Raw genomic sequence first — 17,703 nt, 5'->3', positions numbered from 1 at the left:
GTGATCAGTCAGAAAGTCCATATACTTTGCTGAGGTCATTTTCACACCTTTGGGGACTATGAAGGGGCCGACCAATGATTCTCTCCCCATGATTTCGGTGTCAAGCAATGTAGGTAATGTCTTCAATGAGCATCCTAAGCTAGGCAATGAAAAGGGCCTTACTAAAAAAAAAATTATTAGTAATATTACTGAGTAATACATAATATTATTGAGAGGTATTGGAGAGATGTGTTAGTCTGATACAAAAAACTAACTTCTCCTTCTTGTACTTTGCCTTACTGGACATTTCCACAGGTAACTTTACTCTGCTGGGCTCATTTCGGACTCCATAATTATTTACTACACAGAAGCAGTGATTGTAGCATGTAAACCACTCTGGGTGGTTTCTACATGGACCTTCACACAACAAATGAATTCAGTTAACATCAAGTATATGCCTACATACAGTATGTAGACCAGTTAGTCTTGTTAGTTTAAAGAGGTATATATTTAAAATTAAACCAATTGAGTTCCATAGTTAGAATCTATAAGAAAACTCAGATAACTAAGAAAGTCTCTTTGACTTCATGTAGTGAAGATTATCACATCAAATCAAAGTCCTGCTCTCTTATTCAGAACAGCCACAAAAACAAGCTAGTCACAGACAAAACATGTTAGGATTGTTTCACAACAAAAAAACACACTAAAAACAACATTAAAAAGTCAAATAAGCACATCATAAAAGCCCTTCAAATCTCTGGATATTTCAGACTGAAGCACAGTAAATTAGTTAAGCAAATTTGAAAAATGGTTGTTTCAGACAGGAAATGTAATACAAATGAAAAAAATAAATAAATAAAATGTTATTCAATGAGTAGATAGTGTCTAAACCAATTCAGATACAACAATCTGGCTCCATCACCAAAAATCAGGCAAAGGCACCCAAACACAAGCACAAGAAGAGTGGTTGAGGCTGGTTAATAATGTCTGATATATCTAGAAAATTATGTTGTTTAGGCGACTTAGGTAAGGTAACACTTAGCATCATTACTCTGCACATTGTAATATAAAAAATCCAGTTCTATAATGTTTATATTTTCATATTCTAAGTCTACATTTGCACTACAACGTATTAGCACCCTGCTATCTTTGTCTACAGCGGTACAGTGTAGACTAAGTATTACATGTTCATTCAGGTTATGTCACAATTCAATAATATGTGGCATAAAACTGTCAGATTTCTTTTATAAAAATGAGTCAGCAGTGATCCAAACACACTGCTTTTGGTCCATGTTATGGCACATTTAACTCTGAATCCTTTCAGGAAGGAAAAATGTTAGAACAAGGAATTCACTTCACCATAATCTGTTCAGCTTTTGATCCAGTGGAAGTGAAACCTCAGAAAATGGGGTGACGATGTAAACCCACTGGAAAATAAAAAGAAACCCAGAAGAATGGATCAACAGGGTAGGCATTACAAAGATCAGCGATAAGATCGACTCTCTTCCCATCAGCTTTTTATGTTCAGGTGCTTTCAGGTTCTCAGTGAAGTAGGTGGCAAATCTGAGGAAAAGAGGTGGATTTTATTACATTAGAAGATAAAGTCTGAAAATAGTTGGAAAAAGAAAGTAATGTTAACACAAGCGATAAGAGACTGAGATGGAAATACAGCAGACACAGAGAACATGTCACAGACAAAATTAAAATATAAACCATAAACAGCTCACACATGACGCCAAAGGCAATGCTTTTTGAGAAAAGTGGGAAAAACACAAACTGCTCTGTAAGAAATGGAAGTAATTCATCTATCATTCACATCTTTGTTTTTTTAGATCTACAAGTCTGCTGTGAGGTACTGGAAGGTTTTCAGGGAATTTAGAACCTGAAATTGCACTTTTGCTTATATAAGAAAAGAAACGAATGTAAAACGAACACCAAATTGTTTAACGTGAGTCAACCTTAAAATCTAAACAATTTAGCCCGAGTTGCCAGTAAGAACTGTTTATATGCTGTTATTTTGCAATTTCAGTCAATTATGTATATTGTGCATATGTAGAAAAGTGCCTTGACATTCACAGGCTATGAGACAGACAGATTTTCCACTGTATCACATCAATAAAAACCTAAGGCAGCAACCAAAAGGCCACAGGGAGGAGCCTCATTAGTAGGATGCCTGCATTTTGGTGTCCTATTAATGGGAAAGCTGCTTTCAGCAAATTATTACCTATTTTGCATAATGTTTTCCTTCCCTTGCCCTTCTGAAGTTCTTCAAGAAAAACATGCAGGATCATTTTGCAAATGCAATTTTGTAGTTTTTCAACCCAATCCGACTCTTTGCCTCTAATCAAAATAATTTCAATTTAGAGCCATAAATAATAAGCTAGCACCAACTCAGAGAGGAAAATATTATGTTTGCGAATAAGGTTTTATTCTGAGAAAACATTGCTGAAGATTTAAAATGCCACATTAGTTAACCAGTAGATTGTTTGATGTTGTTTATTTGTGGTAGCGAGAGTGTTAATTACATCTTGGATGACTGAATTCAGTAGCAAGTGATGCATCCAGATTAAGAATAATTCACGCTTAGACTTTTACATAATAAGCAGTAAATATTCATTATCTACACTATTATTATTTGCAAAAAAGGCTCGCAACCAAACTTTTAAAAGAAAAGAAAAATGAAAAAAAAAACAACTTCATTTGTCATAAGGATTTCTTCAACTATGTTTTCTATTTGATTAGTATGATATGAGTTCCTTATTGTGCTGCAGTTTTAGGTATGCAGCACACATTATATGAATCACACTCTAGATTTAAATTTAGATAATTCTTAGGTTTTTCAATTTACTCCTGTTAATTAGACCGTATAACCTAATTAAGTCTAATCATTTCGATATGCAGTATGCAGTTGTAGCACAAATAAGGAAGATAAAATCATGTCAGACAACATGAAACTTTGGTGAAGAGAAGTGACAATTACAAGGGTGGGAAAGGATTCTTGTGTAGCGAACTCAGGTCTATGACAGAGGCCTGACGGGGTGTAGAAGTGAGAAGATTTATAACAAACCTTATGGGAAAACTATTGAAAACATGTTGTAACAAGCTGACCTGTAGTTTCTCTCATTTCTCAGAGCTGGCAGATCACCTCTGTGAAATTACAATGCCAAGACAGAGAGGGAGACGAAAGTAGAAGATGTAGATAAAACAAAAAGATGGGAAATTAATTAACACATACTGATAAAAAAGCGAGGGAATCAGAAAGAAGACAATAAAAATATATAGAAACAAGATAAGATTATAGAAAGCAGACAGTGAAGGAAATAATGAAAGGATTGAATGAAAATAGAAAAGTGAAAGGGAGAAGGATGAGCTTGGAAACTGGAATGGAGAAATAAAAAAGGAAAATAGAAATTGACATGAAAGAGTGGAAAACGGTGATATGACATAAAGAAGGACAAAGGGAAAAAAGTAAGTAGAATGAGTTGTTCAAAGATAAAAGGAGAAAGTATGGAAGCAATTTGGGGAAAGAGGAGAAAGACAGGCGGGTTAAAGCTGAAATAGAACTACTAAGGAAGAGGAAATGGGAATAAGGCTACAGATAAAACAGAAAAAAGGGAGCGGGTTAAAGGTGCAGAGTAAAATAAAGAAAAAGAAAAAGCAGTAATAAATGGTGAAAAAGGAAGAAGAGGGGGTTATGAAAAAGAAATGAGATAAAGAAGAGAAGCTAAAAGGAGTTAGAGCAGGAAAAATTAACTGTCCTTTCCTATGGCTCTCATGGGATCCTCAATCTCTGCTGTGTCTAATTTAAATAAAGGGCCTGGAGTTGGAGTATAAATGTGTGTTTTGTATGTGTGCACATGGTTATAACTCCCAGTGGGTACTTTATGCCAGTTCCACACCAACCATTTGTGCTTGGTGTCACAGAAAAAAGTTCCAACTTTAACCCAGTCCTGTGCATACCTGAGCGATAACGGTACCAGCTCGAATGGGAAGATGGGTGAAAACTGGCTGAACAGAGAGGCTGGATCAAAACAATAATATAAATTGATCTGTAATTTGTATTTAGAATACAGTAATGAAAATAAATGATTATCTAAATGACATCACCAAATATAGACAAATCTTTGCACCTACTGGAGGTTGAATAGTCATAGCACCTAAGAATAGGTTTAGGCATTCTTCATGTCTCCGAGCAAGACTGTTGAGCTAAACACACTGATTTTGCAGTAAATTATCTCTAGGATGATTTATTTCAAGTCAGTTTGAATGCTCGAAGCTTTGCATCACTCACTTTTCTACTGACTCCTGTGCTGTTTTCTACACGCACATTCTTAACGTGTATAAATAAAAACAAAAGCCACATTATTATGATAAAATATGTTCCTAAGAAGCTGTATACATTATTTCTAATGTGCTGTGAACAAAACACTATTTTTAGACTTTTTACTCTTCATGATCTGTATCTTCTGCTCTGTGATATTTGCAGATGTGTCCAAAAGAAACCTTTCCACAGAAAGAAAGAAATTGGTTTTGGAAGTTGTCTTGATTGAAATTATGAGTCTGTACTTAACATTTCTGAACACAAGGCTAATACCTGAACTATGCTTTGAGTAATTTTATGTACCTGTTTCACAGCGGCGTCCTGTAAATCCTGAAGGACAAACACACGTGTTTGGAGACACACAGGTCCCTCCACTCCGACAACCATCTTCACAGAAAGCTGGAAAAACAAACAGCAATGAGTCAGTAAAGTCTCTCAGCATGTCATGGATGTGCTGCCAGGCATTAAACCACAAAAGGCTTTGAATCTGTGCAGTTAAACTCTGTGTGAAGTGGTACGGCATGTTAAGGCAGAAAGTACCCCACAGATTGCCTTAAAAAGAAGTATTACAGAACTGAGGATGTTTCTATTTCTTTTATTATTTTTATGGGGCTAAAAGCTTTAACTAAAATGTGCCCCTGGCTTTATCAAATTAAAGGTAGCATTATCCAAAGTTTGTGTAATAATGGTTAAAATGACTGTGAATTTGTTAAACTAGCTACATTTACACATGAGGTAGACCGGCCTTTATTTGAAAAGCCGGCAAGTAGGTAGTGTTTTTCAGAACTGAAACTATGAAAAATTACAGATCTATGCATTTTTGCTAACTTATGCATAATTAAGTTTATAGCAAAATTCGTCCGCAAAAGTAGTCAAACTCCCACCTGCAGGTGGAAGTATTTCTTACTTTTACTTCACTAATCTTCATTGTTAGTCAACATGTAGTCTTCATCTCATCTTTTTTCTTCTATGTAGATTTTGGAAGGGTTCAACAATAAAAACATCCCACAATTCCTTGCAAATGTTTAAAAGTAGTACAAAAAAATCTCAGAATTTGATTGCAAAAAAAAAAATCACTAAACAAAATTATGAAATCCTTCAAGCAGTAAGAAACATTGAAGATTTTTAATACTTTAATTTAAACCTTCATACTAACAGAATTTAACAGTCCTGAAATTTGAAATCCAATCAATGCAAGTATCTTTGCAAGTCACACATCAACACATCAGTGGTTTCAACACACACATTCAGAACTCAAACTTGTACACTATGTAAGTCAATAAAAAAGTCAAGGTTGAAACTAAAATAGGCATCAGTCATCCAAACATAATAGCATTCATTAATTATGACATTTCTGGTCATTTTTGGAGGTAATAGACAGTTAAAAATCAGTTTAAATGCATTGATTAATCAGGAGTTTTCCTTCTTTCTCTACAATCACGAGATGCATGTAAACAGCTTACTGCAGTAGTGTTATTTAAAGCTTGCACTACTCTGTGTTCTTATATCCTTTTTCCTTACAACTGTAAATAAAAATATTGGCAGTTAATTAATGCAGTCCTGTTTTACCGTCTTGCTTTGTTGCAGCAAAGCAAATAGGGTATATATAGACATAACTAAAACCTGATGAAGTGTTTGATAAACCAAAAGGATGTACTGTGTTAGCTCAAAATGTGACTTTTCATTCATTGTGCAACTTAATCTACATTTACTAAAAGAGTAAAGATGAGACAAGAAATAGGCATGTATAACTTAGACAGCAGCTCAGTAGTTGCAATATTTTTTAAAAAGATCAAAAAGTGAGAACAAAACAGCCAAAAATACATACTTAGTAAATGCTTTTAAAGTGTGAAGGATAAAACCAAAAACAGGGCAGGTTTAATTGAGTAAGATAATTAAACAGAAATTACTCGAGTATTTCTAAGCTTAATTAATGACATGATTCAAGAGATGAGCCTTAATGGGCTGAAAAACCTATTTAAAGTCACATACCATAGGGCGTGTGAGCAAAATATCTGTGTGCAGCGGCTTGTCTCAAATTAGTTTATGGTACCAAAGAAAGACTATTTGTCTGCATAAGTTATCATTATAACAATTTGGAGAAAAAGAGGCTAAAAATACAAACAACAGCATAGTAATAAATAAAAGTAGAACCCAGTGCCAGGAGCTGTTAGACCTATTCATCTGACTGGCTCTACTATTATCAGGCCCTCATTAGGAGCCCATTGCCTCTATACTAATAAACCTCACTCTTAAAAATTTATTACATTTATATTGCCACGATTCATTTCCTGTTATAATTATCATTTCAACTTGATCAGCAAAATGCTGCCGGCCAGTTCAACTAAAGGCACAATGAGACGGAGGGGCATCATCACCAGAAGAGTGTGACGGGGAGGATTTTCTAAAATCATATGGGAAATGAGAGTATTTCCAGTATGAATTTATCCCAGTACACTCCAGTTTACAGTTACCTCCATCACAGCAAAAATTTTATATATAACACAGGTGCTCTGGCATTTCCTGGAATGTTATTTCTACTGTCATTTACAAGGTTTGTTTCTTCATTTTGTTAAATTAAAAAGTTCAGTAGATTCAAATTCTGTGAATTTATTTTTTATTGAAAACTTTTGTCTAATTATAAAAGTTATAATTCCCTCATATTCAGTTGATCAGGCATACCCATTTTAATTTATCATTTTAGCTTCCAAGTGTCAATGTTAAACCACAAATGTTATATACATTTATCACTAAAGAAAACAAAACTCATGTAAAAGCAGCTCATTCCTTTGTTTAAAGTAATACAATAGGAAAATTGGATTAACTTTTAAAATCCAGTTTTTCTCATATATCTTGAAAATAGACCATAAAACCACAAAAAGAAAAACAAAACAGGCAAAGAATATTTTAGGAATTCCAATTCAGCAAATGAAACTTCATAAAATTACAGTAATTACTCTAATATCAACCTTCAGTTATATTCCAATGACTTACATAATCTATAACAACACTTCAGCTTTTTTTAAATAGCAAGCAACTAATTACAGCCTACACAGAAAACAGAAAAAGAAGTGTTGTTGTTTTCCTGCCACATATACGTGTATGTGCAGCCTTTCAAAACGTGGCTGTGATTTTCCATTTCCAGGCGGGATTGAAAGGAGAATCAGAAATGCATTGCTGAGCTTCTACAAACACTGTGGGGAACACGGAAGACAAGTGGTATTTCACATTCACACAAAAAAAAGAAAAGACAGAGAGGTGTTGTTGTATTGTATTCTCTGCTATTTCCTTACTTGTGCCAGAAGACAGTGATGTTTGTTTCCTACTCTCTGTCACAAAAAACCTCAAGTTTACCATTGATTCCACTAAGGCTTCACAAAAGCTGTTATCTTGACTAGAATATCTCACAAAAAGAAGTTGCTCTATCATCCCTGTCCTATATTTGCTTTTCTTGAGTCAATTCTTACTCATCTTAAATTTCCATTTTCCTCTGCAATCTGTGATGCCCTAACACAACATTACTAGGACCGGCGCAACAGGAACAGATGCAGTCTGTCCTGGGGTTGTGAGGAGACGAAAACCTTCCTTCAATATACTCATCTTGACCTCCAGCTAAACCATCTCTGCTTAAGTGAGACGGCTGCTGACTCGTGACTTCCTGAGACATGCTTATACTCATAGATTTGGTATTTGAGTTCCCCATTACATGCCATAGATTGCTTTCCAGTGGGGTGGTAAGAATGAAATCATTCCACTCTGCGTCATGGCAAGCCACCGCATTTACGCTCGTTGGGCATCCAAGGAGCCATCCCGGAATTAAGAGCAGGAAAGTCTGTGAATATTCCACAATTTACATTGTGCTATGAACGGAAACTGATAGAACAGAACTGATGTCATGATTAGCATCTATGCTGGTTTAGCAATGTTCAGTAGCATGGTGCAGATTGTAACCTCCTAATCATCACATATTTAAGAGCAGATATAACATTATGACCTTATAGATTTAGGAAAATTATGTTTTAATTCTCACTGTAAGTGTTTTGTGTTTCAGAAAAGTGAACTCTAGGAATTCAGCAAAAACATCAGTAACGGCAAAAGTGACCAGTGACTTTGTTTTGCTGAGCAGCACATCTTTAATGTACCACTCATTCCAAAAAGCCAGTCAGGTAAGCCTGTTGCTATCATAGCACCCACCCAGGGTGTTGATATCATAATATATGACAGAAACTAATTGCCTCTCCATTAGCCAAAGGACTGGAAAATATACCACTCTACTGCAAGACAGCAAAAATGAACATATAGCAGATCAAGTTTGTGTTTTAATGGCATACAAAGATCAGGACTTTAAATAAAATAATACCTTTATTCTCCAGATAACCCAAGCCACAGCTTTTAAGGATATTTTGACATTCTTTTGTGTGGTCACTGTAACTTAGAAACACCATGCTCTATGCATTTAGGAACCACTGCTGTATGTAAATGTTTCACAAATGTCACAGCAGGAACTAAGTGACGATGTTACGTCATTAATGGCAGCAGACTTGACCTGATCATATTAGTTAATAACCATCCACTAGGAGGGAATCATATATTATGCATGAAGCATTTAACTTTCAGTTTAAGAGAGACAGGAGTTCATTAGTTAAAGTAAAAAAGAAAATCAGAGACTGACACCTTGGCAAAAGTCAAATCCTGTGGTTGAAATACAGTAGCAACCTCAAGACTATAGAGCTTTCAAAAGCATTATGAATGTTTAAAAACACATGTGAATGATTTTAGATAAGTGGCAAAATTTGAAACACAACCCAAAACTTTTGGCCTGTAAGAGTTGTAATCTCTGTGAGTATTATACATTTTTGAAAAGAAATTGAAATATACTTTTGATATTTGACTATATATTAATTTTAAATGACAAAATTACGTCACGTTTCAGAAAAAGCATCTAATTCAAAAAGTAAAAGCAGTTAGCAGCATTTACATTACAAATGTGCACAAAACTTTGTAAATATTGTGCTAATTTTGCAATTGCTGTGCTCCCATTAAATAAGAAATGCAATTAAAATCATATGTGAATAAGTTTGTTCCTGTTGCCATCTGGCTGTGATGTGAAAAAAGTTTTTAAATTGGAGTTTTGCAAATGAAACCTCTTCCAATATGGCCAAAAAAACACACCTCTTGGTAGCGCCTTAAAGTTTTTTAAAATTGGCATGTTTCCATTAAGCAAAGTTATTTTTGAAATGTCAAGTTGTGTATCTATATGGTCAATGGAAATGCATCTGCAGATTCTGCAAAGAAAGCAAATATCCTGACTTACACACATAGATTTATAGTAAAGACAACCATTTTTATGATAAATATAAACTGTAGGTATTATGTTATATGGATATAAATATAATATATCTACTGTATATCCATATAGATTTAGACATGCTGCTAAGCGGTCTTAGCAACTTCTTTTCAACTAAGAAACGTGAATGTGTGTAGAGTGTGGCCTTGCTGCATAAACAATATGCATGCTCAAATGACCGCCTCTGGCTGATCATTAGTCTGCAGTCTTCCACTCCACTTTTTAGTATTGACTCACCTGAGACATCAGGCAACATAGTTAAAGGGATTTGATTTCAATCTTTACTTTATAAGAATGTTTTTTTTTGTAGAGATTTTAAATCTATAAGTATATCTTCCAACAGCTTCCAATGAAAAGTCAGAGAGAAAGCACAATAGAGTATGCATATCCCTGGTGAAAACACCATTCATTACTTCTGAAAGAGCAGGGAAAGTGTACCTTGATAATGGATGAACACAGCTTCTGCACTCTCTCATCTGCAACCCTAATCTCAGAGGACGAAAGATGCCTCCTGCCTCTTTGTTGCACAGGATGTGTATAATTTTTGCTGAGCTTTCTCACTAATGAATGCACAACAGCCGGCATAAACACAGACACGGAGGTTTACCGTCTGCTGCAAGAGGGGGCTGAGGAGACCAAAGCAAGAACTGAGAAAGAAGTACTGCCAGGCCTTTTAGTCATACAAATGCCTCACTTCGTTATGCATCAGGGTAAACGTAGTTCACCTTTAGCAGAACTCTCTGTTGGGCATTTTACTGAACATCACAGATAATGACTGCACTTACAAGACAATAAGAGCTTCGGCCAGGCCGTCGGCATGGATTAAAGATGCATTAAAGAAGGTTTTTACTGCCATAATGTATCTGCAGAGCATTGAAAGGGTGGTTGATCAATACTGCTGACATGGCAATTAATTCTGCCAGGTGCTTCCAGAGATTTCTTGCTTCGGAAAGATCTTCCACACATTTTAAACTGGCCCTTAGGGTGGAGTGCTACAAGCAAATCTTCAGAATTACACCCTATCTGGATATCTAAGACATTAGAGAGCAAACTGAGAAATATGAAGGTTATGCATTGTTATATCTGTACTGCCCATCAGTTTGATTCAGATGTTTGAGCTGGATCATACATTTGTTCACTGTACAATGCCATTTTACAACAAGCAATTATTTTTGTTTCCTGGGAATGAACTGGAGTTATTGTGGCTAATTATTGTTATTGTGACTAATCACTGTGCCAAAACAATTTCCATGTTTTGGTACAGTGGCATATTATTTTGATACACTTTCAGTTCAACAGTCGGTTCGCAGCTGTGAAATCCTTAATTGCACAAAGCCCAATAGATAAAACATGACTTTAGTTCAAAATGATTTGAAAAGTTTGTCGTACAAACAGATGGCATCAGACAGCTAAGTAAATGTTGAGGTTTGAATAGCTTGTTAGACAGAAGACTGAAATAAATGCATACAGGCTTTCAAGCCATATTTTACAACAGCTGTGCTCAAAAAGCTCCATAGAGGTTCATGATCTCCCTTTAAAAACATCAAATAAATTTTACATTTATCACCAATTTTTGTTTGGCCTTCAAATTTTTTTCCAGCTTTGTGTAAAAAATGTGTTGTACATACAGCAGTTTTGCCAAATACAGTAAAAAATAAAAGTTACTGCTTACATTTGTTTCATTCCAATGGTTTTTATCTTAAAGATAATTGGGAAATCAGTTGACAGACTGTGCTATATATTTTCCAGGCACATAGTGCCATTTTAAAGCAAAATCATGTAACTATGTTACCTTCAGTTATCATAAAAAGCTATATACATATCAAATATGACTTAAAATAAATATGACTTCATTATTGAACACCTTGAAATTAGGGCTCTTTAAAAATACCTGCTCTTTGTTAAACTCCACTTTCAAGACGTCAACACAACTGTGCTCTTCTATTAACCCTTTACCAACTAGCTGCTGGATAGTCTGAAGAAGTCAGAGGAGTTGCAGTGGAGAAGAGGAGCAGGTTTTGCCCAGCTAAATGGTTGCCACGGGAGACTAAGCGATTTCTCAAACATGCATGAAGAAATCAAGGCAACACTCCACTTTTGTTTTTGATGAGGGGAAAAATATAACATGGTGTAAAGCTCAGAAAAGGCGACTCTACATAATACTTCCCCTTCAAGTCAGGGTGTAATGCTTTATAAAAGTAAGGAGGCAGAACCAGGAACTAAAAGACAAGCTGCCTCCGAGCTTCATCTGACTATTCATAAATCATAATTGGATTTGGTGAGAGTGAAAGTGAACAAATTATATAATGGAAAGCCTCAGACGACAGGAGATGTCATGCTGGATCAACATCAGCACCACAGATAAAAATCTACATCGTAAGTCTCTCCATATTTTCAAAAGAATAATGCTGGACTAACTCGGCATAGTGATTATGTTATTAGAGCTTTAAATTGAAATTATACATTTATATCCTCTAGCCCTCTATTGTTGGCTGAAATTACTTGAGTCATGTTTATGGTTTCGAATCCTGCTTCTGGCTGGTCTCACATAGAATATATCATCAGTGCATAAATCCCACAAACCAGAAAGCTGGTTTGCCCCCATCGTAGTTGGTTGAGGCCCTGATACTGCATCACTTTTTGAATCAGGGGAGTAACAGAGACAGAGTGACTTCTATGCATCAATCCTTTCACCAAACACAGGAAGGTGCCTTAATCCTGCTTTGCTGTGTTTTGTGAAAGAGCCATTAGTCTATGATCATCTGAAAAGAAAATTGTGTCCAAGTTTTCACAGTGACGCATATGTACTCTGGTCAATTTATTAGGGAAAAGCTGTTAAATTGCTTAATGCAAATTGGAAATCAATCAATGATGTGGGTACCGAGATTTGATAGAGATGATTTCATGAATGAAGTTTAAATCGAGCATTGGAATGGTTGTTGGTATCACACAGGCTGGTCAGAGTATTTCAGAAACTAATCTACTTCTTATTATATTCACAACCATGTTGGGGGATTACAGAAAAACTGCCCTAAAAAGAGAAATTATCCAGTCAGCATCAATTGTGTAGACAAAAATTCCTTATGGCTTAAAAGTGTAGGTCTAGACTAGACAGATTGAACTGAGGAAAGATAGAAAGATAGATGATGTGTGTTTGGCATCAACTGCAGGCTCTACCTGATCAGACTAATCATCTAATATCTGCTTCTCCTACTCACACTGTACCTCTATAAGAAAACAGAATGGCATAATTACCATATGTACATGAAAACAATCATTCATTCTTCAATTATTTATTGAAGACAACACTCATGCTTTTTGTTTTGTTTTTTTCCAAGACACTTTCCCACATTTAAGCAAACAGCTTTGGTGCCTCTGGCTAAGACATAGAGTTCTTTTTTTTTTTTTTTTAAAAATACTGTTTCTCATGATAAAAGGGATGCTTCATTTCAAAGTACTTTCATGAAATATTCCATGTTCAACTAAAGTTACAGTAGTAGACTCCAAAACAACATCTGCCTCTATGTAGAAGCTTTACTTCCCCCCCTAGGGATATGGCTTCCCTGCTAACTTTTATTTTGGGAGTTTAGTGTGTCACATAATGATTTACTTACTATTCAAGTACTGTGCAAAAGTGGGTGTTAGAAGTATTACATATGTTTAATATGTCTTTGACTAAGGAAATACGTTTCCACACTAGGGTGTAATAAACAAATCACACATTTGAAAATCCAAATTTGATCATAAAATGTAAAGTTCTCATAAAATTCTAAAGCACTTTTAAGGTGGCCAACTAATTATTTAGCTATAACTATTTCTAGCCAACTAATTAAATAAGTCCAAAAAGTATAAATCCTATGCCTGTTTTTAATGAGAACATCAAGTCATTTACAGATTTGTTTATGAACTGATTTATTTAAAATATTGCATGTTTACAGTCTATAGTTTAGCATTTGAAAAATAAACAAACATTGCAAATGTTCTTTTTGTCGTTCTGATGGCCCATAAGTGTTTTCAGCTCGATGATTTTGAGGCTCATAGCAAAACGTTTGGACAACACTTACCCTCGGTTTAAAGGAGTTTCAAATGTTTTGTCAAAAGCCTGATTAGTATTTACATTGGGGACCCCTCTGTGCTCCCTTTGCAAGTTAAATGTTTATATAGTCATTTTGCTGCAAGGTTTTTCAGGAATCCAAAGTACTATATTAAGTGTAATCTCAAAATCAACTTTTGCTTTGCAATGTAACAAATGATAAATATATCATGCTATTTATGCAAGAAGTTCTGACAAACTGCAGCAAAGAAATAGCTTTAATTCATAGATTGATTAATATTCACTAAGAAAATAAACACTTAAATAGCATGATGAAGAAGTAATTATACAAAAGCCAAGTGTTTTCTGTATATATGTTGAGATTGTAGAAAAAAATCTTACAGAACAGTAAAGAAGTAATTTTTTCCCCCCGTGGTCTTTTTTCATTTTCCAATTTCCATATTAGAAAAAAAACAAACAAACAAAAAAAACAACTGTTGACAAGCAACCCAACAAATAAAATGTGAATTTGTCTCTGTGCCTGCTTTGCAGCAGAATCAGTGTGTGGCAGACATTAATGAGCTGTTCACACTAGGTCTGAATAATTTTATCCGTTCTTATCTGTAGAAAAGTCACAGGGGCATGAACCCATCAGAGCAGCCAGGGGGAGGAACAGGGACGTCCTTGGCAGCTCGGTGTGAGGAGCCTTCATAGCAGAGGGTGGTGCAGGATAAGCGACTCCCTCCGTCTGAATCCATTAACGACAAACTCACAGGTAGGCAAATGACACCACTGTTTTCTACAAGCTCTGCTGCGGCTCAGCTCTCTGATAAGAAGAAGTTTACTGCTGAGAGGCGAGATGTAGTGGCGGAATTGACTATGACCCACGATGCTGGAATCTGGAGGGGGGATATGCATCATGCAGAGCCAGATTTGATTACAAGAAGACATTTCTGTTTTACTGGTTTACAGTTTTACCTACAAGGGGGAATCCACTGTTTACGCTCCTTCAAAACAAGAGAATAATCAAATGACTCCGTTCCTTCACCCATCCACAAAAGAGATTATTGGAAAGTAGCTTTGGATGCTCACAGCAGAAAAAAATGTAAAAGTATGTTTTTCTGGAATCAGGCACCACAGTTTGGTTTTATTAGTGTTTGAGGGGCATCTCAGCATTTAGATACAACTTGTAATCTGATTTCTGTTTAATTTGGGTGAAAGCGTGCTTTAACCTGTTTTGCTCTAAAGACTGGTTGGAAAGTAAGGCACTGATTAATCACTAGTTTTAAAAATCTAATCTTTCTCCTTTTTGTTGACTATCATTCCAGGTCATCCAACCTCAGATGGCATCTGGTTAAGTGTCAGAAGAATCAAACACTTAAATTGCTGCAGTTTTATCTCCAGTAACTTCACATCTTTTAAAAGTTCATAATTCATTTTGCCAACAAACACTCTTGAAGCATAAATGTCAATAGAAAAATTAAGAAACTAGTTCAGTTTATCTGAGATGTAACTGATTTACTGCAGAAAATGATGATGCATGGAGTGTATGTCATTATGCATAACATAACAGTAGGCAATTATTGTACATTGTTGTCTCTTGTTAACTTAATGTAGGGTGACATAAACAACAGGAAGCTTCAAGAAAGCACATGCAGTTAATAATCTGCATTTTCAATGTTTGTTCCTTTCAGTATTGGTGCATCTCTTCTAATTAGCTCTTTATAAAATGAGAATCACTCAGCCCAAGAAGTGAAGTAAAACAATAGCTGTCTCCACACTTCCTGATCCACACACACAGAAAAAGAAAACAAAAAATAAAATGCTGAACAGTATCACTACCAAAAAGTCTTCAAAATGACTGAGTGGAAAGCCTGTCATCCTGATAGGCAGCACGGTAAAAAGGCAGAGGATGGATGAGAAGTGGGAAACAGACAGGAGATAACAGAAGAAAGACTCATAGTGATTGAAGTGACAACAATGAAATCTGCATTAAATCCAGCCTGGAGTTGAGTTGCAGACTTCTGGGGTGTGTGTATTTGGTTTCATGCCAGTTTAGGTCAGATCATGAGGAGGCACAGCTGGCATTAAAGAGTACGCAGGAGAAACTGTCATATCATCAATTCCCTCCCAAACAACTGAATTTCCTCGGATTTTCAACAAAGGAAATATCAACTTAGTAACAATTTTTTTGTTCTCTGACTGCTGTTTTACTCTGAAAATGCCATTATGGTTTTGAAAGCAACATTTCCTGGTCAATCAGTGAAAGGATTATATCCTCGGTAATATTATTCACTTCTGCTATGACGTCTATGATACAATTGGTCTTGGCTTTCTACATGTGAAGCCTATAATTGCACTACTTGCTGTTCATTGTTAATGTTTGCTAAGGACTTAAAGTTGCAGCGCCAACTCTGACGGCTTCTCCAGAATAAGAGAGTAGTTATTTTTCAGAGTGCATCTTTTCTGTATTTATTTTACTTGGTCATTATTTATGTTTGTGTGGAGCCTGCAGCCAACCATAAATCAGACCAGACTTTAACATCTGAGCTGAAGTGCTTTAGAGCCTGGTGCCTCCAAGGTTTGAGCTTTACGGCCGTATGTCTTGGGAGCCTGACCCTTTTTACACCACAACAATGCACTAGATATTTTTTTTTTCATTTCATTAGAGTAAACAAAATCCAATATCGTTCATAAAATATTAAAGAGGAATGTGTCTGGGTCTATGCTACATTTGCTTTATTTGAATCTGCAGTTAATTGGACAGGGGAGAAACTATCTAGAGAAATTAAACCTACAAAAGCTAACATGAACTATTTCATCAACAGATGAATCCATGCATTATTTATCCACTAGATGCAATTTGTGATGTACACAAACACTCAAAATGATATTATCGTAAGATATAAGATTAAATGTCATTCTGTATGTAATGAAGTCTGTTTATTATCTAACAATACTGTTTAAAGTGACTTCAGTATGTATTGACACGATTGGAAAGATAACCAAAAAGTATTACAATAAATTCATGTTCTACTATATTTCTAAACTCCTGTGCTTAAAACTTTAGCTCCAACAGTTATTTTTGCATATTTGCAAAAATATGCAAAAATAATTATTGTTAATACGAATATTAATGTTATTCGTATTTTCTTTCTGTACCATGAAGCAAAACTGACAAGTATCGCTAAATCATTCGTATCACTGGTTTAATACTTCAAAATATCCCCATTATAAGACTGATTGAAGGCAAAATGCAAAACAGACTTGACAGAATGAGGACAGCCTGCTAGATATTACATTACAAGAGTGTATCTGTGTATCTGAGCAGAATGCATGAGATGATTTTTTCTTTACTGCGCAGCGGCTACATCTGACAGTATGACACAGACTAAGCATAATTGCCTCAAATGATAATTGGTACAATCCTTCGAAAAACAAGTCATGCTTTTTGTGGCGATATGTTCTCTTTTGCATTTGAAATTAATCACAGCTTCAGACAATGTAGTTTTCACCAGTTAAGATGGGTGGAAAAATGCCCTTGAGCATGAAACTGCATGGTGGAAGTACCACTAAATGCCTTGTTCCTTAAAAAAAAAAAGGAAAAGAAAAAGGTGGAGAATGAATAATTATGTGTAGAAAAATTCAAATGCTTCCTACTTGTGGAGGAAATGAAGGCTGAATTCCGCTACCCACCACAAATTTTCTTTTCCCTTCCCTTCAGCAACAGTCCCTCTCCCCTCCCTTGCTTGTTGAATGAATCGGAACACATTAATCTAGGTTTCACTGCTATCCGTTAGCTGGTTGCAACCCGGCTCCTCTGTGATTATCTCTGATAGAAAATGAGAAAAGCATGAGTCAATGCTTCTGTTCTCACTACTCAAATCCTCTCCATTTAAATTCCCTTTGTCTACACAAACCCGTCCAAGGGAATGAAACGGACCATTAACAAGATTAGCTCACTCATTCTGCTGCTGACAAAGGTTCTGCAATAGGCTGCTGATCATTAGGCTTGCACCAGGA

General features: G+C 35.6%; 1 protein-coding gene across 1 annotated transcript in view; it reads right to left on the bottom strand.

Annotated features, from left to right (window-relative positions):
- Positions 1–17,703, bottom strand: part of nell1 (neural EGFL like 1) — a 230,372-nt gene that overhangs the window by 26,728 nt on the left and 185,941 nt on the right. The window contains exon 15 of the mRNA XM_023332459.1: positions 4,604–4,699. Coding sequence (XP_023188227.1) covers positions 4,604–4,699 — 96 coding nt within the window. The remainder of the gene's footprint in view (positions 1–4,603; positions 4,700–17,703) is intronic.

The sequence above is a fragment of the Xiphophorus maculatus genome, chromosome 4 (genome assembly GCF_002775205.1).
Source record: "Xiphophorus maculatus strain JP 163 A chromosome 4, X_maculatus-5.0-male, whole genome shotgun sequence".
Taxonomy (NCBI): Eukaryota; Metazoa; Chordata; class Actinopteri; order Cyprinodontiformes; family Poeciliidae; genus Xiphophorus; species Xiphophorus maculatus.
Note: the sequence above shows the minus strand (reverse complement) of the source record. Positions and strands in the feature narration are given on the sequence as shown.